General features: G+C 39.2%; 1 protein-coding gene across 2 annotated transcripts in view; it reads left to right on the top strand.

The window, feature by feature from the left end:
• Positions 1 to 2885: 2885 nt before the first annotated feature.
• The window catches only part of RTEL1 (regulator of telomere elongation helicase 1), a 50377-nt gene continuing 27598 nt past the window's right edge, over positions 2886 to 25664 (top strand). For both annotated transcript variants that reach the window (XM_074605001.1, XM_074605000.1), the window contains exons 1-19: positions 2886 to 2931; positions 3343 to 3460; positions 4599 to 4797; positions 5161 to 5254; positions 6172 to 6253; positions 6859 to 6919; positions 7155 to 7230; positions 7949 to 8033; positions 9218 to 9283; positions 11174 to 11327; positions 11658 to 11696; positions 12355 to 12433; positions 13119 to 13216; positions 14538 to 14593; positions 17002 to 17076; positions 17969 to 18050; positions 22149 to 22281; positions 22440 to 22553; positions 24870 to 24910. In XM_074605001.1, coding sequence (XP_074461102.1) covers positions 3359 to 3460; positions 4599 to 4797; positions 5161 to 5254; positions 6172 to 6253; positions 6859 to 6919; positions 7155 to 7230; positions 7949 to 8033; positions 9218 to 9283; positions 11174 to 11327; positions 11658 to 11696; positions 12355 to 12433; positions 13119 to 13216; positions 14538 to 14593; positions 17002 to 17076; positions 17969 to 18050; positions 22149 to 22281; positions 22440 to 22553; positions 24870 to 24910 — 1636 coding nt within the window. In that variant the 5' untranslated portion in view covers positions 2886 to 2931; positions 3343 to 3358. The remainder of the gene's footprint in view (positions 2932 to 3342; positions 3461 to 4598; positions 4798 to 5160; positions 5255 to 6171; positions 6254 to 6858; positions 6920 to 7154; positions 7231 to 7948; positions 8034 to 9217; positions 9284 to 11173; positions 11328 to 11657; positions 11697 to 12354; positions 12434 to 13118; positions 13217 to 14537; positions 14594 to 17001; positions 17077 to 17968; positions 18051 to 22148; positions 22282 to 22439; positions 22554 to 24869; positions 24911 to 25664) is intronic.

The following is a 25664-nucleotide window of genomic DNA, read 5'->3' as shown; positions in this document are numbered from 1 at the left end:
ATGGGTGTTTACTCACCTTCCTAATAACAGGATGATTGTGATTAAAATTGGAGCGTCAAAGAGGAAAGCAGTTTCATTTCCCAACAGTAAAGAGGCAGAAAGGCTCTGGATTATCTGGATTCAAAGGAATCAAATAATTTTGTGGTCAAACAAAAGTTTTAGGCTGTTGCTATGGGAACCATCACATCGCCTCAGAAAGACAATGAACAGCAACTTAATCCACTCCCATCTGAAAGGGGGAAAAATGACCTTCACGCGATCTGCGGGAGTTTCACAGCTGGTGGTTGTGGTTCTTCAAACTCTTTTGTCCCATTCCTCAAGATTCTTGCTTATCTGGGAAGAGAATTCTGCCTAGGCAGCCTCTGAAGAAAAATGACGATTATCCACTTTGTATTTCTGTACCAGACAAACGTTCGGTTTGCCGGGTTCTCTGCAGCTCGGTTCAGCCACTCACACGCCCATTTCCTCACAGAGTTTAAGGATCATCTTTTCCAAGGTTTTTCTTCTGTACGTTTGTTTTTTTTTCCCTTGAAGGCACCACTTTCCCTCAATAATAGCTCACCCAAGATCGTCGCCATGCACTAATGCGTAAGCAGTGCAGACACCGTGGTTCCTGCTCTCTGGGTGGCACGTCAAGGCCGTTATGGGTGTAGGGACTGGCCTTTCATATAACCCTCTGTGCTGCTCCGACAAATTCTTTTACCTCTCCCCTCCTCCCTCATCCTCCCTCTCCAAACTCAGGGTTTATCCTGGGGAGCCAAACACCAGAACGAGAATCCAGGTGCAAGACCAACACCTTTATTTATGATGTCTGTATCCCAACATAAACAGATGTTCTAGCTTCAGTAAACCTGCACAATTCTTTTGCAACCTTAATAAGAAATTTTTCTCTTCAAAATTTTGTTTTCTCCCTTCTCAGTCTTTAGAAGAAACTGGCGTAGTGCTGCTGGAGACAGACTCGCCAGTGCTGGCACTGCAGCTTTGGTCATGTAAGGTAAACGGTGCAGAGAACCAGCCCTCCAGAAGGATAAGGAGCGCTCAGCCGGTGCTGACTCACGTTGGCCGCTGGACACCAGCGCATCTGCTGACTCACACTCTTTTTTGGGTTTGGTAACCTTCCAGCTCCCCTCTCTCAGGAGGTAACGCTGCTTCAATCAATCAACATCGCTTAAAGAAGTTAAAATAATCTGATACAATACACTATTTATTCTTCAATGTAGAAAAGATATATTTAGAGGAAATAATAATGACCCAGTATTCCATGTATTTATGATGAGTTTTAAACCTTTATTCTCCATTATAAATATCTTATCCCACACTCTCATTTTACAATCTTTACAAAGGCATTGCTTTTGCAGCTTAATCTTGCACAGCCGGTATCAAGTTAAAGAGTTCAGAGTCAGGAACACGAACAAAACCAGTTGTTACATTTTGTGTGGAGTGCCATGAAGATCCCAAGGAGTAACTCAATGCTCTCTAGCCCATTGGCTACAATTAAAGACCGTTTACAAGCCAGGCAAGTTCAGCTCAAGGAGTTTAAAGGCTGCCAACTAAAATAGCAACACTCATAAACTCCCCTAACTGAAGAATGTAGCAGAAGTTTAAGAGATTACCTAATATACTCAAGATTTGTTCCTTTTAAGTTATTTTTCTTTAAATATCAGAACACTTCTACATACAAACGAGCTGTGCAGTTTACTAGGAAAAAAGGCATTTTAAAGTTACAATAAAATAAACGACATCCTGTTCCACACCTACACAGCAACCACCTAACAGCATGGGATGCAGCAATAAAGTACAGAGAGATGCATGTAAAGTATTTTCTTCCTACCTTCTTCCTCATATAACTGCACCAAATACAGTTTTGCAAAATTTGGGGATATAGGTAAATGATGCCTATCCATTTATTAAAACACTTTAGTCTTACAGACTAAATCAATCAATCTAATCCATCAATCCAGAGCAGTTCAGAATTCGCTATCATCACACATACGTGGAACCAACCCCCAGTCTGAGCAACTGAAATGCCGACGCAGCCATTTCTGGCCTTGTGCACGGATACAGAGAGGGAACTGAAGGCTCAAAGAATCGTGATGAAGCAAAGCAAGGAACAAAGGAGCTGCACATTCACCTCTAACAAAAGATACCCGTCAGACTTCATCAGTGTTGTCAGTGCAGAAGCTACAAGGCTCTATGTAATAACATAGAAACCCTTATATCTTAAATACTGACAATTTCAACAAAGAATCCTGTAATATTCTGCCTTCTCCTACATGCACTACCACTGAAGGGTGGCAGATGCATAGCACAAAGCAGAACAGTGTCCTGGAGAGAAATTCTGGTCAAGGGCATCACTTATCACATGGCTCCCCTGGGCCGTTAATGGAAGGGGAGAAATGCCAGTCCCGGGGGGCCCTCACCCCAGGGTGCTCACACACTCCGGGGGAACTGAGCGGCACTGAGAGGCTTTAGAATGCAGCTGCTTTGCTACTTTTAGCAACCAAACAGCCAATCTTTTGCCTCTTCGAGCACAAACTTCGGCCTCAGCCCCGGGCACAGCGGGGGAAAGCGGCTGTGGGACCCTCCAGCTGAACCACCCAGTACCTGAGGCCTCTCCCCAGGCCCGAGTCCCGCTTCCCTGCGGGCCCAAACCCCACCGGCTTTGATCCCCTCCTGCCCGCGGCCCCTCAGGCCTCCACCACGGCTCACAGAAGACGGCAGCAGACACCCCAGCCCCCCGCCACCCAGGCGGGCAGGAACCCCCGCCGCCCCGGCCAGGCCAGGCCCACCGTCAGCCCACCGCCACCTCCCCACCCCCGTTCCCCAGGCAACGCCGCAGCTCTCGCGGGAGCGCCGGGCGGAAGTTACGCACGGCTCGTGAGGGAGGTGGGTGGTGGCACGTGACACAGGCGCGGGGATTCTGAACGGGAGGTGAGGGGCTGCCGCCGCCTCGCTGCCCGCGTTCCCATGGCAACTGCCGCCATGGGCCGGGGAGCCCGGGAAGGCGGGCCCGAGCGGCGGAGGGGCCTGGGAAGGCGGGATGGGGTGTCAGGAAGGCGGGCCGGAGCGGGCCGGGGGTCCCGGGAAGGCGGGCCCGGGCGTACTGGAGCAGGCGGGAGGTCCTGGGCCACGCACGGGCCGGGCCCCGAGTGCCCGTGAGCCTCCTGCCCGGGCTGCCGTGAGCTCCCGTCCCGAAATATGAGGCGAAATGCGGGCTTTTCGGTATTCCGTTGTGCAAACGAACCTGCCCCGATTCCGGTCGGTCGCTCTTCGTGACACCGGCGGTGCAGCCCCTTCGTGGCGTGGCGGCAGGGTAAACCGCGGGCCTGCGCTTCCTTGCAGGTACGTGAGGGAAAACATGCCCAAGATAACGCTGAACGGCATCACGGTGGATTTCCCCTTCCAGCCCTACGAGTGCCAGGAGGCCTACATGGCCAAGGTGCTCGAGTGCCTGCAGAAGGTGAGTGCCTCCCCCCGCCCGGAGGCGTTTGGGTTCATTCATCTCTAACCATAATAATGAAAAGAGGTTGTCACAATTCAAGTTTACTTTTTGTGGTCTGTATGCTGCCTTTTCCAAATCTTCTCTGACCTTGTTTCACTTGTACTTTTATTTACTATATAGTTATTAAAAACCCAGCAATGTGCTGGTGGCAGTCAGTAGAAAAGTAAGTAGGATGTTTCTCGAGAAAAGGAAGAGAAGCTGAACAACCAGTCCTTGTGTTGTGCAGTTTTGTCTTTAATTATCTGGGATTTGGTTTTGTGTGATTATTCCCTGGACTATTAGTGTAATTAATCATTTTATCTACGATAGGATAATCTTACGGATCAAACGTCAAACAAGAGAATGTTTTTTACAATAGTTAATCTTTGTTCTGGAGATAGTTAACAGATCTCTGTGGTCCCTGTGCTTCTGAGAGATCAAACAAGCTTATTGTGGAAACTTTGGCTATCCACATGGCTCAGCATTCCTCCTTGGCGTGGGCAACAGCTTGATTCCTGCTTGGTACCTTCTCATTTTAAAGTAAAAGTGTTGTAAGCCTGTTAAAACTTTTTTATATACTTGAACATGAATTGTCACAGCAGTGCAAGCCAAGCTGCTAGTTTTTCTGCAACTTTTAGTGTTATGAGCTTTAAAACTGTAACGTCCGGTAGGACAAGATGTTTAAAAGTGCTTGCAAAATTTTATGCCTAAACTATGATGTGGGATATAGTCTTAATTGTAAAGGAAACTGTCAGTCTGTAATCTACGGGTGACTTTCTGCTTTTTTTTTTTTGCAATGACTTCTAATATTTTCAGGTATTTTATGCTGAAATTGATGCATTCTAGTTATGCTAAGAGTGGAGAATTCTTAAATAAAGGATAATAGCTGGCTCTGGGTTTTTAGATTGAGCTTTGCTAAATTGATTAGAGGGTCCTAGAGGTTGTGCATTTGTAACAACTTTGTGAGGTGTCTGTGTGTTTCTGTCGTATGGTAGAGTTTACCAGGTAGTGATTGTTTTATTTAATGAGGAAATGCAGTACTGCACAAAGACCTGTTCCAGTTGAATCCCCAAATTGCTTATTTTTTCCCTTTTAATTTTATTTCTCTTCACTAAAGAAAGTGAATGGAATTTTGGAGAGCCCTACAGGGACAGGAAAGACCCTCTGCCTGCTGTGTTCCACTCTGGCTTGGCGGGAACACTTTAAAGATACTATCTCAGCCCGCAAAATTGCCCAGCGTATGAATGGCGTGGAACTCTTTCCTGACAGACCCATGTCATCCTGGGGCAATGCTGCCACAGATGCTGATATCCCGAGTAAGTACTGTGATTTTTATGCTCAGTAGGGGTGATACAGGAAGGTTAATGAACACTTGCTTTTATCTGTCTTTTGTAATAAGTACGTAATTATAAAAGTCATGGAGCCATTTAGCAGCTGAAGCACGGTTTCACCATTGTATAGATTTTAAAAGCGTTTTACATATTTTTAATTTTTCTTAGAACATTAGAAACTCATCTAGCTCGTTTTGTGTGTGAATACTTAAATGACAAAATTTCTTGCTCTCTCTACAAGGCAAACTGTTACCATAGTACCAGCCGGGAAAGGAGGCTAATAATATCTCTAGTTCTTCTTTCCATGCTAATAATATTTTTCTGCTTTTTTTCTCTTCTATTTGGCAGCTTATTACACTGACATTCCTAAAATAATTTATGCCTCCAGAACTCACTCACAACTTACACAGGTCATTAACGAATTAAAGAACACAGTCTACAGGTAAATATGATTTTGGATAATGTTCCTATTCAAAGAAAAGGCAGAGAAACCATTAATTATTGTTTGAATTTATGTGGATAAATGTATAAAAAAAACGTTATCCAGAGAAATGTAGTTCTCTTAGTATGTATGTATGTAATCTGGATTTCTTTGTTGCTGGGTTTGGGCTTTTTTCATACTCACGGTTTCTCTTATCTCCTTTGATCATAGAATTGGTCTGGTTTTGATTCTTTACTTCACACATTTATTTCTAAAATTACATATATTTTTTCCTTTTTTTTTTTTTTCTTCCTGGGGCAGTTAAGGCAGTGGGAAGCCATTACAAAGTTGAATTCTTTAGGCTGATGTAAATCTATGGGGAACTTTGGATTTTGCTATACCAGTTTCTGTCAGAGTTTTCAGGTGGTGACTGAGCTCCTTGGACAAGCAGTAATCATTTGTTTGTGTGTTTCTCATAAAGATACAGCTTTGTAATAACCAAAAAAAAAAAAAAAAAAGTATTGTGAATGTTTGTAATGCATTAGTTCTTGTCACAACCTTACTCTAAATATCACAGCCAGCTTGGAAGAGCTTGTCATAGATGAGAGGCCGCGGCTTATGCATCTGAACTGTCATAACAGAACCCAGATTTATAGTGGATGATTTAAGTTGCTACTCATTACTTCCTGCTGTAAACTGCTGCTTATTACCACCCACTGCTACCAGGAGAAATACAGTACCATAAAGTCAAGTAACATATACAGCTGTTACAAACAGATTAACTTACTTAGTGTTTCTGATTCTGACCCTTATTTTGGGCTCATGTTTCTGCCAGACCTTTCGTTTTTGATATATTATAGCCAACGTGGGCGTGTACAACTGTGTTCTCCTTTCTTGCCTTAATTTTAACATCAGCTTTGTGTATTCTGTTTGAACAGGCCAAAGATATGCGTTTTGGGTTCCAGAGAGCAGCTTTGCATCAATCCTGAAGTGAAGCGACAGGAGAGCAACCACATGCAGGTGAGAGCAGAGCCTTGAAAGCACAGTGAGAACATGGAGGCTTTTTGCTTTGCTTTGGTGCATGGTGTGTAATTCTTAACTCTGACATTGTTTAACTGCTGGAGGCTGTAGGGAAATATAGTAGTTCTAAATGTGTTTCGAGGAACTTTTACTTTCTAGTTTTATGAGTGCAAAATTTAATTCTGAGTTTCTGGTAGCATTTTCTGTCCAGAGAAGGATTGTGTAGAACGTGAGAGTTAATTGTTTGCAGTTTCTGATCTGCCACTTAAGTGTTTTTCAAGAGCAGCAATAATCTCAAAATAGTGCTTCAGTTATCGATTTACCCATTATTTTAACAAATAATATCAAATATTACTGTTTTGAGAAGTATTAGTGGCAAAAAGTAACAAAATTTCCTCTGAGCATCTGAGGGTTCTGTGCTGCATAAAAGAGAGCATAACTTTTAAGGTGGACAGAAGGACACGTGATTTTAAAACTGAAGAACTGTGATTAGCATGTATTCATTAGCTGATGTTACAGAAAACTAATAGCTCTTCAACCCTTAACCGGCTTTTCAGTGCTGACAAGCTGTGCTACTCTTGGCTAAAATATACTGTATTTTACAGATCTACATGTGCCGAATGAAAGTGATGGCTCATGCGTGTCATTTCTATAACAATGTGGAAGGTGAGTTTGGCCATGGAAGTAAAGCCCTGTCTTTTGGAGAGGGAGAGATTTGCTAGGCAGGAAGAGAAGTTTGGAAGAGTCGGAAGAATTTGCCTGTGCGCGAGTGTTTTGCTCTGTGTTAGTGTCTTTCAAGAACGGAATGTTAGGAAGTGGATGAGCGCGATGATCAGGGTAACAACAGGTCTTTGTGTGATACCTTTACCTAAGCTTGTGGTTGTGATGTAATTTTTCACAGAAAAGAGTACAGAGAAAGAACTGACTGAATCAATCATGGATATCGAAGATTTGGTTAAAAATGGAAACAAGCACAGGTAAGTGATCCCCGCTGACCTTACTCCCCCTTACTTGTGAAAATAGTGAAAACTATTCCTCTGCTTGTTTTTTATTAATACCTTGGTATGAACTTGACATACGCTAAAGTGGCAGAACAGTGATGAGCGCAAAGTAGAGTGGCTAAATATGTTGCAGAGACAGCTTCCAACAAAATCATGTGTGCACTACAGCCTTAGCTTCTGTTACTGCAGTTTTCATCATACAACGATTTATTCCAATCCTTATTTGTGTAAAGACTGAATCGGATCAGAGTCAGGCTCACCAATATTTTATTTCTTGCTTGAGCAGAGGCTGCCAATATCATCTGTCATGACAAATGATATTGCAGTTTTGTTTCAGATCGAAGAGGATGAGGTGACGGATTTGTTGCGATAAAATAGTCTAGTGCAGCATTTACTTCTAGCCTAAAGAAGCGAAATGATAATGCTGTAATGAATGCCACTATTTCTCCTTTAATTTCTTTTTTCTTTGTTTTGTTGAACTGCACCGCTAGGTATTATTTCCTGTACTTCTTTTCACTTGTGTTGTGTGAATAGAGCTAATCATCTGCCCTAAAATTAAACATGCCAGTTTCAACTCGTTAAGAAGTTGATTAGAAACCCTTGAGAGTATGAAATATAGTACATGAACGCACTCTTAATATTTCTGCAAGTGTTACTTCATGGTTTGTACTACTTTTTTTTTTTTTTTAAACAGAGCTTGCCCTTATTATCTCTCTCGAAGCCTGAAGCAGCAAGCAGATATTATTTTTATGCCTTACAACTATTTACTAGACTCAAAGGTAACATATATCTTTGCTGTTAAATGCAATTGTTCTTCTATTTGTCTTACACTGGCTATTAGCGGGCGAGCTGTGAAGAACTGATGCAGAGCAAGTGAATGCGTTATGCGATATACTTCAAAACTAATCAAAACCTAGTTAATTCAGAACCCCTTTTGTGTTTTTCTCTGTAAAGTTCTTTAACCCAGTTAAGAAATATTTCTTTTTTTGTTTGAGGTCTTGCTGTTGTTATAGAACTAGCTTTGCAGAAAGTGATGCCTTTCTTGTTTGTTGATATTCACCTCCTGAATGCAAATCTTCAGTTGCATACTCTGCAGTATTTTTGCACGCATTCTGAGACATTTTTGTTTCTGCAGCCAACTATGGGATTTCTAGAATAAGGAATCTTTTTCAGTAGAGTTTGGACATCTCTCTTGGAAAAAATTGCTGGCTTTGTAAAAAAAAAAAAAAAAAAAAAAAAAAAAAAAAGGTGGTTGCAGTAAGTTATCCATATTTCATGGATAGAAAATGAAACCTTTGAAAACTCTATTGAGGAAACAAATCTGCTGACATCTTCATGCAACTTGCAGTAATCCATGAATTATAGTAAAAGCCAGATTAGCCAGATTACATTCCATTGCTACAAATGGCAAAAAGACCAAATGTTTATAAATGAAAAAATAACATTAAATTTAAAAAATCTCTGACCACCTTAAGCAAAGAAGCATTGTGAAATGAAGTTATATGCTCTGGTAGTGTTGGAGGTGTTTTCGGAGCACCCACTTCTCCCAAAGATGACAGAAGCATAAATTTGTAAAAACAGGGCAAATCCCCCTGCTTTGCACCCCACTCCTCCCACAGCCCTGCCTGTAAAATAGGGACTGAAATTAATTCTGATTAAGCTTCTGTATCCTAGTACAGTACAACAGGTTTTGTTTTTTTCTTAAATTACAATGTAAATAGTAACCTCCCTAAACTTCTATGTCATGCATTTTATCACCTTCATTTCCAGAGAAAACATTTCTATGGTTTATATATTAGGTAGCCACAGCAATTACTTGCTGTTTTCTTAACAATAAATAAATAAATAATTTGAAATACATGAAAACACAAATCTGTCGCCTGAGCCCATTTCTCAGTTAAATCAGTTCTATATTTCTCTCTAACTTTTTTGTCCATCTCTCTCTCTCTTCTTCATCTTTCAGAGCCGGAAAGCGCACAACTTAGACCTGAAGGGGACTGTGGTGATACTTGATGAAGCTCACAATGTGGTAAGTTTTTTCTGGTCTGTTTCCATTTTTCAAACTTCACCAAAAGTTTCACCAAACTTTCACCAAACTTCACACAAACTTCACCTGTGCCCTATTACAAACAGCCTGTAAAATCTGTACTTAGCTATTTCAGTTCTTAATGTTCATTATCATTAATATTTCTTGTTTCCGTGACACTTAAAGCTTTGTAGTTTAATTAACAGCCCTTTGATGCTACTGTGATTTTCTACAAGATGATAGTTTCTTCCCGAAGGGCGGATCTCCAAATTTATGAGGGCACTCATTTTCTTATTTGGACACTTCTGTTCCAGGGTGTCAGAAGTCATGAAAGATCCATTCTTGAAGCTCAGCCGCATCGGCTGTCCAAGTGCAGTAGACACCAAATGTCACTCTTACAATATTTTCAAGTCTTCATTCATTAATAAAAAAAAAAAAAGGAAAAAAAAAACAACAGAAAAGTGTTGCATTATGAAATCTTCTCTTAGTTGGCTCAAAACTGCAGCCCTTTGCCGAAATAATGAAATGCAAAGGAACATTTGAAATATGTCCCTTTTTTTCTGCCACATGAACAACCTCCCAGTGGGACTTCTGATAAACAGCTGCCAGGTTTATTTTCTGACTGTGTGTTGTTCTTTCAGTAAACAGGCCACTGGAGCACATGCCATGTTTCACTAGAGATAGTTGCAGAGTTGCGTCCAGTATATTCTCCTTTCATCGGAACATCTTTTTTTTCTGTTGAAAAATAGGTGGAAATCCAGTCATAGTTGTTTGGATTTTTGTTTTTTTTTTTTCCCATTTATAGTGTTTTAAAAATATTTATTGATGTCTGCATGCAGAAATTAATTAGAACGTCTATTGTAGAACTACTCGTTGTGCAATAGTTCTCCCGTGGTACTGTCTGTTTCATGTTAGTATGTGGAAACTTAGTAATTACTCTGAAGTAAAACTGACTTGCAGCTAGTTCAGTGCTTTTTTCTTTATAACTTATTTCTTCATAGCTATTGCAGTCCAATTTTTGTGTAGGTTAGTTCTTACTATTTCTCTTTATTCTTCAGGGAAGATGAGTCTTCTCGTGAGTGAAAAATTTGTGACAAAACAGTATATGACTTATTTTTCAGGGTCATAGAGAGTTTTGTCAAACTTACCAGTTTGGTGAGTGTTGAAACCATTACTACTTTTTTTTTTTTTAATTGAAAGTTTGTATGTTTCTTTTCTTCTCTATAATAATATTTGTTCTGGCATACATTTTGGCCCAGGTTTTACATATGAATAATACGCATTTTACTGATTTTTTTTTTTTTTTTTTTTTTTCCATGGTTTCCCTTCCCTTTTTTTCTCTATGCCCCCTTCTCTGAATGCAAGATCATGAGGGGCAAGGACCATGTCTTCATATGAGTGAATATAGGGACACAAGTATTTCCTGCAAGTGCGAGAGGGGCTGGGAAGTAGCTCTTTCAAAGGACAAAATGATTCTGCAACTAAAAAATTTGCTACTTGAACAATTTGTCATCAGACAGCAAGCTATTAGGCGACTGTGTAGGAGAAATAAAAGGATGTCAGGGAAAATCTATCAGCCGCAACACTAAAAACACAGAGAGGGTGACGCCTATTAAAAACAAAAGGGGTCTTAATGATGACAGTGATTTGCTACTAGGTGGAAATGGTAGAATGTTGATAATGTGGAAGAGGCAAAATCTGTTCTATGTTTCAGAAAAAAGGATGTCTAGTAATAGTCAAAGTCTTAAGGTGTTTGTAAAATGTCCTCTGGCCTGAGCTGGAGATCAGAAATGAAATCAAGGCTGGTCATCTGGATTTTATCACCTATGAAATTGCCTGAGCATAGAACACACGGAGCAGTCCAAGTAATGCTTCCATTCCGTATATTTTTAGGAGAAGTTGTGTGAGGAGTCATCTTCTTTTGACTTGACACCCTACGATTTGGCTTCTGCAATGGATGCTGTAAATGTCGTACTAGAAGAACAAGCCAAAGTAGTTCAACAGAATGAAATAAATGCTGAATTCAATATGGAGTTGGCCAGTTCAGGTGTGTTGACAACTACAAACCACTGTTTCACTGGGATTATAGGGTGCCACTGCCAAGAACTAGAAAATAACTTTTCCTAACATTTTCTGGAAAATTTACTCTCATTAGTAGATACATTATTGTTAATTAGTAATCACTGTCAGACAAACATGAGAAGACCTGGCCAAACCAATGTGACATGAGGGGTGATGAAACAGAATAGTGAGTGGAATACTTATGTTTTTTCATATACACAGTTCTAGCCTTCATATGCATAATTTCAGAAAAGCCATAAACTAGGAATGAAACAGAAATGAAACGTCCCCTTGAAATCTTTCCTTTCTTCAACAGGACTGAACATGGAACTTGAAGATATAGCAAAGATAAAGAGTAAGGTTATTTTTTGTTTTGTTGAAAATTGTTATTGAAACAGTTTCAAAAGGTCAACAACTATAAATCAGGTTCATGTAGCATTTCTGTAGACATTGCTCGTAATTGAGAAATTCATGGAGGTTTAAGTTGTCTCTTTTTTTTTTCAGAGAATTTTGTGGAATATTTAGTTAGTTTTTTCCCCAAAAGATGAGAGATTTGGCAGATGAATGCATCACTTCCTTCTTCGCTAGGAAGTTCTCTTGTTTTCTAATCTCGTGAGTGTGCTGGAATTGTATTAGTTGCATCATTCTTCTGTAAAAACATGATGCTACATAAAGTTAATAGCAAGAGCTTGAGATAGCTCATGTTTACAAAGGATTTCCAAGAAGAACTTTCCCCGTCTATATAGAAGAGTTTAACATTTCGCTGACAACTTAAGGTTCATCTAAGAATCAAGGTTATAGAAGTTCTTAAAGTTGAATACGAATATTTAGAGATGATAGCTAGGAAGGTGGTTTTGATCATTTTGAGTTGTTTACAGAATCAAGAAAACAGCTATGTTGCTGCCTTTGGTAACAGCCTTTGTAATAAAGTACTTTTGAAATTGAGGCTCAGATGTGTCCCAGAAGTGAGTTTCTGTGAACTCTAACTTTTTTCCCTCTTGTTTCTCTTAAAGAAATTCTTCTTCAGCTAGAAAGTGCTATTGATGCAGTGGAGCTGCCACCGAATGATAGCGGAGTCACCAAAGAGGGAAGGTAAATTTCTTCTTGTTAATATGTTTGCACATTAAAAGTACAGCAGGTTCTAGACCCAGGGGAAACTGAGTCAGGTGTCAGGATTGAGAGTACCATTCTAATTCCTGGGAATACTGTTTGTTCAAGGTTTTGGGTTTCATTAAATTCCCTTTCTGTAGTAATCTTTATTTCTGGTGGAACTCCCCTTTAAAGTGTTTCAAGAGTGGAAAATCCTACGCTGTGTGTTTGCCTATCAGGTATCCTGAACTGGAGGAAGCTCCACACTGTGCTTCTTTCAGTTTTGCATCATGGTTTAAACAGAGGTACTAGTGCTGCAGTGATTTGATTTGAGGTACCTCAGAGCTCTGTGAGTCTATTTCTGAGCTAAAGCGTATTGTACAGTGTAAAAAAATTAAGGGAAATTGCATGCAAATCTGTTTCTAAATTAATATGTATTGTATGTTGTAGAGAGGTCATGGAAAATGTGAAGGGTGTGGTCAGTATGCTTTCTTTCATGTCAATATTGCCTGCTGTCTTTATAATCAAATGCTTAGTTTTATTCCTGTAAATTTTTCTTTCTCATGGAGACAAGAACATGTTTTGCTACTAGGTGGTGAAATTGTTGTGATAAAAGAGTAACAGTAATTGTGTCCATGTGATTATTTACAGTGTTTACCCATTTGTGCTTTTTCTCTGTAAATTGCAGCTACATCTTTGATCTGTTTGCAGAGGCGCAAATAACATTCCAGACCAAATCCTCACTCTTGGAGTCGCTGGAGCAGATTTTACAGTTTCTTTCAGGCCGTAAGTTTAAATTTGTTAGTTATTTCACTCAGACTTTTCTCTGTAATGTAAGTAATCGGAAGTTTGCATTGATCGGGGAGAGGACAAGAAAGGCTTCTTTGGTTAGATTTAAATTATAGTGCTTTTAAAAGCTAAAATCTGACCCTGAGGACCTGTGTCTTCTTATTAAGGCTTTCTGTGAGGCCCTCTGCTGGGAAACATGGTTTATGTCTGTTCATGCAACAGAACTAGTTTTAGGAACTGCTTTGTGTCGAAACCTGAGCGTGCGCTAACACATGGGTGCACATACACGTGCATACATAGAGGATTTTTGCACACAACGCTCTTTCTCCAGACCCAGAAGAATTGTGGGGTGGAGCTTGTTGACATTTTTCTGATGGCACTTTTGATGTCTTGAGTCCTTCCTTGGTCATGGAGTCATGAAACGGGAATACTGGGAATCATGTAATCTGTTTGGGTTTTTTTTAAATTATTTTTAATTGATTTAACAAGCTTCTATTCTACTGTCTGTCAGCATTTGGTTCTTAATTTGCCCTTCTGCAAAGAAAAATCTCCAACTTCTACATGTGCTAAGAAAATGATTTAGTTAGTTCTTACTAGCAGACTTTTCAGTAAAAGCATTGAAGAGAACAAGCCCATCCATGGAGACTGTCAGTTCTGCAAGTGCATCCTTTGAGAACACATCTGTCCTTCCTTTGTTTTTTTTCCCCAGCATCTTTCTCCTTTTTAGGTTGTTTTTGCTCTAGCTTAACAGGTGCATCTGTTTATGACTTCCATGCTCAAATTCTCATCATGGTGTATTTCATATGTTCTTTTAACTGCTCCTCTGTAGTCACTGTTTTAAGCATACTAGAGTCTTGGATGTGATTGTAAAGGGCTAGTTATAGCTATAGCAAAGGTTAGTTTTGTCTCTTTTTGCATAATGGGGTATTCGGTTTTCTATTCTTTTTTTTCATGAGACTAATATTAGTTGTGTGAGCTTTTGAAAAAGCAACGAAACAGTTTAAGCATGCTTATCTTTGTCTTAGTTCTCTCCTTTCCATTTTTTTAATGTGGAGGAGCCTTAAGAAGTTTATGTAATTGTCTCAGGTGACAGCTTCCCAATGCATTAGAGACATGAAACTTCCTTTGGGATGCCAGTTTCACATTTCTCCTTGCGTTCTGAATAATGGGGAAAAACTTGAAATAATTTATTTGGCTTAGATAATATTTTCAAGCCATTATATTCAGTGTTGTGCTGTTCAAATAGCATATGGAGATATATATACACAAGTGGATGTATGTTGGTGTTGTAAAAGTAACCGTGCATTACTCTCTCTAGGTACTGGGATATTCGTCAATACATCTGGATTGCATAAACTCTCAGATATTATCCAGGTGAGTAATTAAGGCTGCTTATGTATATGTCTGAAAGATAAAAGAATCAGTTTAAAATATGTGGAAAGATACTGAATTGATTTTATTCTTGATTGTACGCACATTTGTGCGTTGATAGAAGTCTACAGGTTTTTGAGGAGAAAGCTGCTGCCTAATGGGATGTTCTCCTTTGATTTTTACCCAGATTGTTCTCTCATAGTTTTGATGTCCCTTTTTGGACAAGCTCAATTTAAATTTGTCTGGTTTTAGCCTCCACCAGGTGGAGCTTGGTTATTGAGCTGTTTCTAGCAGTAATGTTTGGAAATATGGGACCTTCTCATGAAGTAACAGGACAGGCTAAGGAAAAAAGCAAGCAAAATGTTAATTTAACTGTTGGGGTTTTTTTTTCCCATTTAATTATTAAATTCGGGGATCTCTAAAATAAAAATCTTTAGTGCCGCAGGAACTGAATGTGATACTTGTGGGTACCCATATGGTGCTGTCAGTCCTCTCCCTGTTGTGCACTCGCAAAATATTCATTATGAAGAAACTGTGCCCCGTAAAAATAGAAGGTACAGTGGACCAGTGGCCTGAAATTCAATTTCTAGCTTCCCTTGGAAGTTTTCTTGAGTGATACTCTGAAAGAGGGTAATGTTTGGAGAGCTTAAAAGTTCAAAAGAAGTAGCACCTTAGCCATAGTGTTACATATTGGAAAATCTGATGATGCTTGGGATTAAGTTCACTATATTCCCAGAATTTGCTGATTTAAGAACATCATCTTGGCCTGAGTTACTGGGTGTCAGGTTGAATAAAGACCTTTTCCTGACAGTGAAATAAGACCTTTACTTCCCAAATACTTGTGGTGTTTTTGGATCAAGAAGATCCCTTTACTCCCATCTTTAGTAGGTGGGTGAAGACAATGACAACATTTTAATGTGTGTTAATCATTGCTTTTCTGTCTTGGTTCAATGATTTTAATTATATTTTTTTCTGTTAGAAATTATAATTCAGCCACTGATGCAAGAAATTCCATTATATTAAAGTCTGGTGTGCCTGGGAATGTTCAGTCTCTTCATAGTTTTCTGGTTTTGTTTTACTCTCTGGTAACATGCCTAATAGATTAGCTGCCAGATTTTTTTCAGAAATCCTTGTTGTCAGATCTTTCTTCTGGAAAGAAAGCACACAGATTAGTATGTGCTGTGGGATAACTGTCGGTGTGTGCTTTTTTTAGCCTGTGGATAGGCGAAAGGTGATTTGAACTGGAAGAGCAGTCTTCTGCTGAAAGCTAAGATCCCTTTGCTGCTGAGGGTGTGCACATGGACAATTATTACAAATCATCTGCCACATGGTAGTTTGTTAGCTTGACATATTTTTAAGTAGGACTAGGTCACAGAGTAATTGTTGTTTGAACGCAGTGCTTTCTTGTTAGAGCCTTGTCTTCAAGACTTAATTTATAAACAGCTTGTTTATATTAATAATAATTTTTTTTTCTTCCTTTTGGAAGAACACTTACTAGAATCTTTTTCATACATCATATCTTTGGCTATTTTTCAGAAGTCGGTATTTCCAGTAATTGTACTTTCTTTTCACTGGTAGAGAACATCTTTCTTGTTGCAATTAGCTGATATTCTTATGAGCTTGGATAATTCCTTTTAAATGTCTGAAGAAATTTTGTTTAGAAAAATTAACAGAAGTTATAAATATTTGAGAACCACAGCTGTTTTCACTGAAGTTGCACTGGAATGCCATGTGTTTGAAAGAGCATCGCCCTTAGTCATAAGACATCACAGGAAAGGGGAAGAAGCATAACTCTGTGCAGAAGAGTTGATAGAAGCTTTTAATTTAATGTATGAACAACTAGATATGATTACAACTTGCTTTTTTTTCTAAGCAGAATATTACTAATGTAGAGTACCATGGCGGAAATTTTAAACTAAAGGAACTCAAAAAGTTCTTTTACACTCAGTTGTGACTGTTCTTTTACACTCAGTTGTGACTCTGATCTCATGAATGTGTAGTGTGTTTATGTTTATCCACAGCCAGAAGTCTGAATAATCTAATTATTCAGGCAACAGTCTGAATAATAGTACTGTCATATGTATGGGTTGAATATATTTAGACACTGGCTAACATTTTTTGGATCAATGAGAAAGCCATGTGGCTAGCAGGAATTGCCTGTAAAAAATTAATTTATTCAAGATTCCTTGTCTTTATTTAATAACAGGAGCAAGGAGATACATTTAAGGTTATCACAGCAGTAACTTTTGTGGAGATACCTTGGCCTGAGTTACTGGGCATCAAGTTGAATTAGACTTTTTCCTGAGAGTGAAATAAGACCTTGTGGAGATACTTCTCAGTGCAAAGATTCATTAGACAGTTTGCTGGAAACAGTTGTTAAATCTTTCCATTTGTTTACATCCATTTTCCAGACAGTATTCAACATCGATCCTCCAGAAGGCACAACAGGTTTCATGCCACATCGGTCAATATCTAAATATTATAAGGTACGGGATGCTTTGTGTTCTACCTTTTTCCTCGCTGGCATTTAATGTCTGTGCTTAGTGTATCCAAGACTCAGAAGGATGTGGATAGTATAGCAAACAATGATGTTGATTACAGGGAGGATATATAACTTCTTCAAAAAAAAAGCAAACCAAAAAACCACTAAAGGAACTGTGGTTTGTTGTTCAGGTTCCAAGGAAAAAGAGGACCTACACAGTATTTTTTAAAGAAACTCTAAAATGAAATTAGGGAAGTGCAGCAAATGTGCGTTATTGAAAACTTTGATACTGCATATTATGCAAGAATTAATGTGTTCTTCCAATAATCTGTTCTCTTGACTTTAGTTTAGCCTATTACCAAGCAAGTGCAGTTGAGCCACTGAACCTCCCCCCTGAAGTCCTGATAATTTATTTTGTCTTTGGGACTGATGGGCTGGGATGCTATAATGAATTTTAGGAGCAGATCTTTTTTTAGATAAAAGGTAACTTTTATGTTAAGTTTAAGACTTGGTACTATTTTTGTTGCTAAATGCAGCAAGTTAGAAACACAATAATTTTTTTTTTTCTAGTCTGTGTGTTTTATTCTAATGGACAATACCCAAATGATGGGGTTCTTTGTCTCTGCTTAGGGCAGCCCAAGAAAAGCTGCTCCCATAAACGGAGTCAAAATGGCTGGTTAAATGGGGATATTCTTCTTCGCTCCTTGTTAGATGCGTTATGGAAGACTAGAAACAAAATAGGAAAGACAGACAGGAAATAATACAACCTTACTAACACTATAAAAGTGACACTAATTATGTTAACTACCCTTAATAGGGGCTAGCTTTTTTGAGGGATGAAGTCCAAGTTAATTTCTGTAGCTATGTCTAATGATGTTTCTGGTTTTTTCCTTCAGGTACATATTCATCTGGATAACGGTAATCAGAAAAAGAAACAAAGGACAGATTTCTGGAATTCATCGTCCGCAAAAAAACAAGGTACGGGACTCGGTTTTGGGGAGGCTCATGCAAAAGCTCAACCGCTCCTTTCTGTTTCAGATAAGAGAAAACAGTTGAAGACGTCCCAGTTTGCATTACATCACATTTGTGAACAGGGAGTCCTCTTGCAAATTTTGGAGTGTCATTGTAGGATTTTGAGTTAAACACCACCTGTTATCTTAATGTTAAAAATGACTCTGAGGAATAAAGGGCTGAACAGAATAACTCAATGAGGGCACCCTCTGGATCTATATATATGCAAAATATTTTTTAAACCCAAACAGCAAGGTACTATGCCTCATAGAGCTGAAAAGTCTTCGGCGTGTGATTAGTAAGCCTGGTTGCTGTCGTCCAAGTTAAAACCATCAGTAGATGTGGGATTGGGAAAGGTTTTGTTTTTTTTTCCTCCGCTAAGTGTCCTGGTTTGAGTTAACTTCAAACCAGAACACTAAGTTAGCAGAGGACCAGTGGGTGTGGTTTGGTTGTAGGGGATTTTTTTGATCGTCTTCTGTAAGATGAAGAGACTTGGAGCATTCGTGTTGCCCTAGAGCTCTCTTTCTCTAGAACAGGGTAGGTTTTTAAGGCTTTGGGACTTTAAGTTTGAAGAATTTTAGGATTGTTTGAGGGTGTTCCTTTGCAGCTTTATGTTTCCAAGTACAGCTCCATTGTAGATACAATGAGTCGAGGAGATGTGTTTTGCTTTTAGAGTTACTTTGAAAGGCAATCTCAATATAAAACATTCTTGTACCAGTGCTGCTTTGTGCGCTTCTGGAATAGTTCTAATGCAATCATTCCAATGAAAGAAAATCATCTCCATTATGGAATGCTTGCTTGTATTGGTGTAGAGAAAATCTTCAAACCAGCCCAAGAATGGGAAGCTCTCCTTCCAGATTGACGTTGAGATTTATGAAATGCTCTGTTATCTTCATATCAGCTATATTTCTCTGTATAACTGTGTTTTGTTAAACACAAAATTAGTGTAGCTAATGCTGTAACTACCTTTTACAAGAAGGAGAGTCATGTATAGATATGATACTGCAAATGTGTGCTGAAGGTATTGTAATAGTAAATTCCATGAAAGTTCTTAACATCCGTTGAAATTACTCACATATAGCGGAGGAGTTAGAATTGGTTGGCTCATTCTGAAGCTCTGTAGTGAAGATTCATGTGATGTGCCAGAGAAATAACGCGTGAGAATGTGAATTCTTAGCCAGGAAATGCCTGCCAGGTAACAGCCTGAGAGCACTGTTACCTTCTCTGAGATGATCTTTTTTTGAGCAACTTCCTAAGTTCTTCAGGGCATGTTGTCACTTCTTGATAGTTTCAACCTCAACTATACTTTTCGGTCCTCCTTGTTCAACTGAGATTTCTCCCTCTCCTTGTCTCTCTCCTCCCACCTGTTTTATTCCTTATGCTCTGCAGAACTTCGCATCTGGAACTACCTCAATATAACCATGCTTCAAAACAACATATTTAGAAGAAAAAAAACCACCTGGCTTCTGAATCAGAGGCTTTTCCTAAGGCTCCTATAAAGCAACACTGTTGTTGGACTTCAACATTCTGTCTTTCTAGAATTTTTATTTGTCTATTTATTAAAAAATACAGTTAGGTGGAAAACAAAATGTTTTCTGATTAGAGAAGACAGATGCATATCCCTTTACCTAAGCCTTCTCGATAGAATACTCTCCAAGGATCTTTGTAAATACTTTGCCTCATGACTATCTGCTTAATTACTCAGCTAAACACTCTTGAGAATGTAAGTAGTTGTTTCACAGAAGTCCTTTTCTTAAGGACAAAAGTAACATTTTTTTCAAAGAATGAGTTTCCACAAATTTAGTGGTTTTGCACATAATGCCCCCTTAAGTGTTTCCACAAAGTAAGTTTTCCTTACTAGAAGTAAGTTTTTCTGAATAGAAGGCATGCTGTTTAGTAATCTGCAATTACTGTTTTCCTGAGATATTGCTCAATTGGAGTTTGAAGTTACAGGAATAATTCTAAGTAGATTTTGTTACATATGTGTGCAGGAAAAGGCTAACAGAAACACTTTCTGTTTATTGCATAATTTGGAGGATTTATACACAAAATCAGTACAAAGCAATCACAGAATTCTTCTGTGACTTAGTAGACATATACTGATATATTTGCTTTTCAGATAAAACCAGTGTTTGCAAGTATCTATGCAACAGACTAGCAATTTGTTGAGACTTGCACTATGTGGAAGCCTAGCAGAGGCCAGACAAGACTGATCAAGTCTCCAGTTTCCTGTAGTGGTAGAGCAGATTGTATAGAAATAATGCAAACCTTTTAAGAATAGCTGTTTTCAAAGGATTTTGTGGAAGTTATTCACTCAGCATAATTCTCTACAAACTATAATTGGTGAGAAGTGGCATAGCTTGGGTCAGCTGATGAGATTACTGCCCTGGGTATCTATTCTGTGTACAGATGCCACAATAGTGAACTGTTGCAGTTTTACATTAGGATAAAATACTCTTACTCTCCGTTTGCTCTAAATCACCATGTTGCAAACTGTTAGCAAACCATTTCTCCATGGATTAGCTGCCCTTGTATCAGGAATGAAAAAAGCTGCTGCAGAGATCTGCTTCGTGTAACATCCAACAGCTCCTGCTGGTGAATGGGACCTTTAAAATAGATTTTAATATTGTTAAGCTTAAAGACATAATTACAGGACATGAGGCTAAAAATGTACTGCAATTCCAGCTTCTCTAAGAACTGGACAACTGGTGGCTGGCAGTCCTCGTGCAGGGTTACAGAGAAGTGTATTTCAAACTGAGCATTGGCGAGGCAAATGTGAGTGGTTGGTGGGATTCGCTTCTAAGCCATCCCGTACCAGCACAGTTTGCTTTTGTGCCGGAATTTCTTAGGCTGCTGACATAAACGACTTTACTCTTGTCTGTAGATACTTACTGGCCTGTCCATATACAGATCCTGACTGCAATTTGCACCAATTCATACTGTGAATTAAAGAGATACAGAATTTGCTAATTTTTGATTCTTCTAGAATCTGGACATTGTCTGGATGGATTTGCCCTAATGAGATGGAAGGATAAAACTTTAGCTTAAAGTAAATGTTCTCTTGTAATTCTAAGCAGTAAGTGACTCACTGGGCACATATGACTGGGGATTTCCTGAAACTGTCGGCTCCGTTTTGGAAATAAAGTCTTTGAATAAAGCGTGAACCTTTAAAAGACATGCACATGATATGTGTATGCTAGGTGGTTTTTTAACTGAAACTAATCATGCAAAACAGAATCAGAAACCGAAATAAAACTAATGTTTTATTTGACTGCTCTTGTTATTGATGTACATGATTGTTTCGTTGCCTTGTTCCTTTCACTGTCTCTGAAAAGCTGTTGCTAAGTGTTCATCAAGACCAACAATGGTACAACTATAGCTGAGCAATGAAAGAAATGACTAGTGTGATTTATCCATTTTTCTTTATATCCTTTCTATTGATAATTTATAGTATGCTGGATTTTCAGCGTCACACGCATTGTATATTCACCTCCCACAAAGGATCTGAGCAGAAGTTGAAAGGTTTGGCCGTTGACTGTGGGGAAAAATGGAAAGTTTAGGTGAAAGGTTTATAGCCATTGGAAATTCCTGATGGAGAAGGGGTTCTTCTCTTCTCAAGCAAGAGCAGAGGTGGAGATATATTTTTATTTTTTTTTAGTAACTTCAATTGTTTGTCCTTCATCCCAGTATTCTGCCGTTCTACCATGCTTCCCCTTCCAGTTGTCCTTGACAGCAAGAAGTGAATCAGCAGATGAAGGACTGAGTAGTCTTATCTGCCGACAGAAAGACTTGATACTTTGGCTTTTCTATAACCATCTTTTGATTAAAAGTATAATCTACCTAAGGTGCGAGGGAGCAATGACTTTTTAAACTATATTTTGAACTGGCATAGTAGTTAAATCTGGGAAGGACCAAAGCAGAACATACCACACATCTGAAATTTTAGCTTCAGACGCTGGCTGTTTTACTTTCAGAAGTTCAGATGCAATGTGCTATATGCTACTCATATTCTAATTTTTCCACTTACGGACTTGCTTCTTAATGTCTTCTCTTTATTTGATACAGGAAAGACCTTAAGCTACTGGTGTTTCAGCCCTGGATACAGTATGCATGAGCTTGTTCGACAGGGAGTCAGGACAATAATCCTTACTAGTGGGACTCTCTCCCCCCTCTCATCGTTTACAATGGAAATGCAGATGTAAGTACCTAGATTTGTGAACAGTACTACTACTGAAAATGCGCCATCTGCTTTTGGGACTTCAGGTTTTATCTCAACATTTTTGAGTGTTCTGGACTGGTAGCTGGTAGGGAATCATGTAATTAGTGTGACTGGGATCTTACTTTTTGTTTGTTTAGCCCTTTTCCTGTTTGCTTGGAGAATCCTCATGTTATCGAGAAACACCAGCTCTGGGTTGGGATTATTCCTAAGGGACCTGATGGAGCTGTGCTTACTTCTACCTATGAAAGAAGGTAATGAACTTCCATGTGGAATTCTGCTGTGAAGTCTTGGGTTCTGACACTTCGGGTTCTGCTTACAGGAGGATGCTAGTGAAATGAGTGGTCTCTGTAGCTCTTTTCTTGGATAAACACCGTGCTGAATAACAACACCCTTTAACTGCTTGAAAATTTAGAACTGGAGGGCTAGAAGGGAGCAAGTATCAGGGCACTAATAGTCTGTAATGGCCCTGACCAGCCTCAACTGGGACCCCAACCCACAACTATCAAACCATCACCCAGGAGCTCTACTTAAGGTCTGGCATAGGCCTTCAGTCACTGCCCAAGCTGTAGAACTGTCTGTCTCCCGCTCCATCATAACCACACCTGGCCGTGGACCCAGTTGATCTGACCCTGACCTACTGATTGACTTCCCGGTTTGACCTCGGACCTGCCTCGCCATCCCTGGACTGTGACACTTCTTACTGTCCCTGGACCTGCTTCTGGTTTACTGACTTGCATTCCTGGCTTGACCTTGGACCTTCCCCATCACCATGACTTTGCCTGATGATCTGGACTTGTGTTTGAGCCTGGCTACTGCATCCCAGTCTTTCCTACTTGCCTTGCTCTGCCAGTGTGGGTCTGGGCCAAGACCCCTGCCCTGCATGCCTTCAGAGCATGCTCAGGTACCACCTCCCTGACATGGAGCCCCATCCTAAATTTCTGCTGAAGGCTTAATTGATTTGAAACATGACTGGCCTTTGCAACGACTATTTTCATATCTAAAGCTTGTCACCATGACGAGCCTCTCTTTTACCTCTGCGGTGCCTTTTTAAGCAAAATACATCCAAATATTTGTCAAGCTTTTCATTATAATTTTTCTTGCTTTTCTCTGGTCTTACATCATTTTGCCTGCATCTGTCTGTTTTTCAGAGCAGGCAGTGCTTCTGCTGCAGCTTCTGTCGACAGCGGAATATACTGCCAGCAAGGAAGGCCAAAACTTGATTTCATTGTATCTTGACTTCCGTTGTGAAACACAATAGTCTCATTGGCATCTCTGCATATAATTTGAAAAGGCAGTTTCATGCTTTGGTGCACAAGGCAGAGGGTTCTGTGCTTGCCAGTTCTCTGAAGTTACTAAAGGGTGTCATCACACTGGTGCTAGTACTGTGTTCAGGGATGTAATCCTTCTGTAGCATCTTGAAATGAGGATCAGTTCCTTGGGTATAGATACATGTGTTCTTCCATTTAACTTTCTTCCTGTAGTATACACATTTTTATGTGTGGGCACATTCTTAAATCGATTTCAATTTTAACACTATAGACAAACCTCTGGCTGAGAATTCTGTAATTTAGGTTACTGCAGGCCTGACTTACTCTTTTTCATCAATACAGAAAAAAAAATAGATTTCCAAGAGCTTTCACTGAAAAAGAGGGGAAAAATGCCAGATGTTCCACAGAACTGGAAAGGGACTCAGCAATTGTAATTGATTTTTACAGAGAAGAAGTCTGGAAAACCCTTATACTGTAATTTTCATTTTCAGAAGCTTAGCATGCTGTCTCAGTGTGTTTTGTTGAAGATACTGTCTTTCGAAGGAGGAAGGTTGGGGATTCACTGCACCTAGAACACCTTTTTTTTTTTTTTTTTTTTTTTTGAAGGAAGGGAATTCACAGTGTTTGCTGTGTTTTGACAACATCTGTGCCGTGACACAGGCATTTGTAGGTCTTATAAAAATAAATATGTTCTTTTTTTCCACTGCATGTGTAAGTTTCCTGGGAAAACAGTATGCAAAACAAGAGGGCACTAAAAAGAAAGACGCATAAAGGCATGAGAGAACAGGTGACTTTTCAGTCAGGGCTGGAAGAAACAGATAAATACTGCTCATTGTAGAGCAGTACTTTTTCAGTCAAAGCAAAAGCAATTTATTTGGCTTATACCACAAGTAAATAACAACCATAGTAACCAAATTCACCCTTTTTTGCCCCGCAGCCTCACCACACCTAATTCAATCATTATTTTAAATAGTTGTAACGTTAGTCAGGCTTGGCAGCACCTGCAGGCTTTTCTGGCAGAACTTGCACCCTTACATTGTTAGTATTAATCATAAAACTCATATGGCTGCCCATTTCCACTTGTTACATTTTGATAATATTGAAGCTTAGATCATCTTCAGTGGTATTAGTAAGAATATTGAATAGTAATACTAATGCATAGTCAAGGTATTACTAATTTTGTGTCCATGGCATGGGTGCTTGCCACAGGAAGGAGAGCAGTTGGGAGTATGAGTCCATATGTATGAAAAACAAAGAAAAGGAAATACAATGATGTTACTTGATTTTTCTTCTTCCTAGGTTTTCAGAGGATTATTTATCTTCTCTGGGGAAAACAATTGGTAAGTGGAGTGTGTGGATTTCAGAAATGGGTCGTTGCACAGGGTTTTTAGAAATCTGCAAGAAGGAGAAATACTACAGAAGACATAATAAGGTAGAGAAAGGTAAAGGATTGCATTGCATATCTAAATGCTGTCTGGTTTTGTATGTTTCTGTTTCTTAAGCAGCTGGCTACTGTAATTACACACAAAAATGAGTTTGAGTCCTTGGCTTAGTATTTCCAAGTCAGGAGTTCATTTTTATTGTCAGTTGTTTGTGTTTGGGTCAAAAATGTGGTTCCTACACACAATCAGAAAGTGGGGCAAACTAGAAAATCAGTGCACAGAGATGATGGAGCCAAGTGTCATTTGCAGAGCAATTAAGGATCACAAGAAGTCAATGCAATTTCTTGTGATACTTTTAAAGGCACTGTGTCAAGCGTGCTTTAAGTCAGCATTTATTGTTTTGGTAATGTTTTACAAATATGATAGAACTAGGAAGTTTTAACAGATGAGGACAAAATAGAAGAGCACTTATGTAGCTTAGCTGAGATATGATTGAAAGGGATCTGTTAAATCTAGAAATGTTTGAAGGAAATAAAGCTTTGAGGTATTCAGCTTGGCCTAAAAGGTGAAACTAAGAACATGCTTTCACAAAATATCAGATTCATGTTTTTTTCAGTAAAGTGTATACTATTTGACCAGAAAAGTGTATACTCTTTGACTAGAAAACTCTCAAAAGCCATCTTGTAGTACCTCATCCATTGCTTTGTCCATT

The sequence above is a fragment of the Larus michahellis genome, chromosome 12, assembly GCF_964199755.1.
Source record: "Larus michahellis chromosome 12, bLarMic1.1, whole genome shotgun sequence".
Lineage (NCBI taxonomy): Eukaryota > Metazoa > Chordata > Aves > Charadriiformes > Laridae > Larus > Larus michahellis.
The sequence above is the reverse complement of the archived record's forward strand: the minus strand, read 5'-3'. Positions and strand labels throughout refer to the sequence as shown.